At 42.0% G+C, this 1,423-nt stretch overlaps 1 protein-coding gene across 1 annotated transcript in view; it reads left to right on the top strand.

Moving 5' to 3' along the window:
- Positions 1-612: 612 nt before the first annotated feature.
- Positions 613-1,423, top strand: part of mfng (MFNG O-fucosylpeptide 3-beta-N-acetylglucosaminyltransferase) — a 6,456-nt gene continuing 5,645 nt past the window's right edge. The window contains exons 1-2 of the mRNA XM_053617246.1: positions 613-673; positions 785-1,423. The exon at positions 785-1,423 is cut by the window's right edge and continues 69 nt beyond it. Of these exons, the coding sequence (XP_053473221.1) occupies positions 1,211-1,423 (213 nt within the window). The 5' untranslated portion in view covers positions 613-673; positions 785-1,210. The remainder of the gene's footprint in view (positions 674-784) is intronic.

Below are 1,423 nucleotides of genomic sequence, written 5' to 3'. Positions count from 1 at the left end.
ATCACACTATTCACATTAATCACATTAATCACACTAATCACACTAATCACACCATTCACACTAATCATGTTAATCATACTATTCACACTAATAACACTAATCACATTAATCAAACTAATCACACCATTCACACTAATCACATTAATCACACTAATCACAATTAGAATATACCATTTGATCATATTTCACATCCAGTAATATGTGACTCTGTAAATGTGAGTCAAAGTCAAAGACAAAGTGACTCTCTCCTTTTACATACAGGGAAGATTGGCAAATTAGACTGATCAGAGTGCATTTTCTTTTTAAAGTAAGGAATAATCACCAACAATCAGCAATAAACCACTGCAAAGCTGATTATTTTTAAACGCTTACGTTATAGCAGCTATAAACACTCGTTCCCTCACCAGCCTCTATTTATTCTCTCTCTTTATTCGCTCTCTATTCTCTCTTTCTCTATTTCCTCTCTTCAAGTTAGTAAATGTTGCATAAACATCTTACTTTGAGAAAACTTCACTATATTAACTTGTTTTGTTGTTTTTGTTTTTCATTCTGTTTATTATAAGTGGAGCGCGCGCTGTACACGTCCCTGTGAATGAGCTGTTACTATGGAAACGATAACGAATTAATACAAACCTGCACTACTGTCAGAGCTGCTGGCAACCCTACAGAGGAAGTGTGTGTGAGAGAGTGTGTGGGTTGATACTCTTCCATGTGAAGACAGATAACGGTTTCGTGTTTCTGATCTGGCTTTAACCGACTTCCGGTTTATTTCTCCACACTGCAGGGTGTTAAAGTGGGCAGCGGAATACCGGAGCAGCTCCTCACCGAATATGAGCTCCACACGGAGCGCGCGCGCTAAAACGTGTTAAGATTAAACCCAGTGAGTTGAACCTGCTCGCGCGCTGTGATGGAGAGAGGAAATGGTGATGAAAGGGAAATGATGACTGACAGCACAGGAAGTAGAAGTGCGTTATGGACTTAAGGTTAAAGGTTTAGATATTGTAACCTGGATGATGTTTGAAGCAGCTGAACCGCGCGCGCACTTTATTTTCTCTCTTTTTCTTCTTCTTTCATTTCCCTATTTGATCTCGTGCGCCACCGCCACCTTTTACAAACTTTTTAAAAAGGGTTTCTTTAAGATTAACTTTTTTTTTTATTGTTGTGAAATTCTGTGGAAAAACAATTATGAAATAAAGGCCTTTATTTAAAAATGCTCGTGAGATGGAAACCGAGCCGCGCGGCTCCGGTGGCCGCGCTCGCGCTCCTCATCATCGTCGCCTTTGTGCACTCGCGCCTGCGGAACGGAAAAGTGAGCGCGCGCGTGGACAAACCATCTTCGTCCTCCTCCTCCTCCTCTACCGTGACAGGCGCGCGAGGACAGCGGAGTGTCCGGCTCGAGGACGTGTTCATCGCGGTAAAGACC

The sequence above is a fragment of the Ictalurus furcatus genome, chromosome 27 (genome assembly GCF_023375685.1).
Source record: "Ictalurus furcatus strain D&B chromosome 27, Billie_1.0, whole genome shotgun sequence".
NCBI lineage: Eukaryota > Metazoa > Chordata > Actinopteri > Siluriformes > Ictaluridae > Ictalurus > Ictalurus furcatus.
This window is presented reverse-complemented; position numbering and strand designations above follow the sequence as displayed.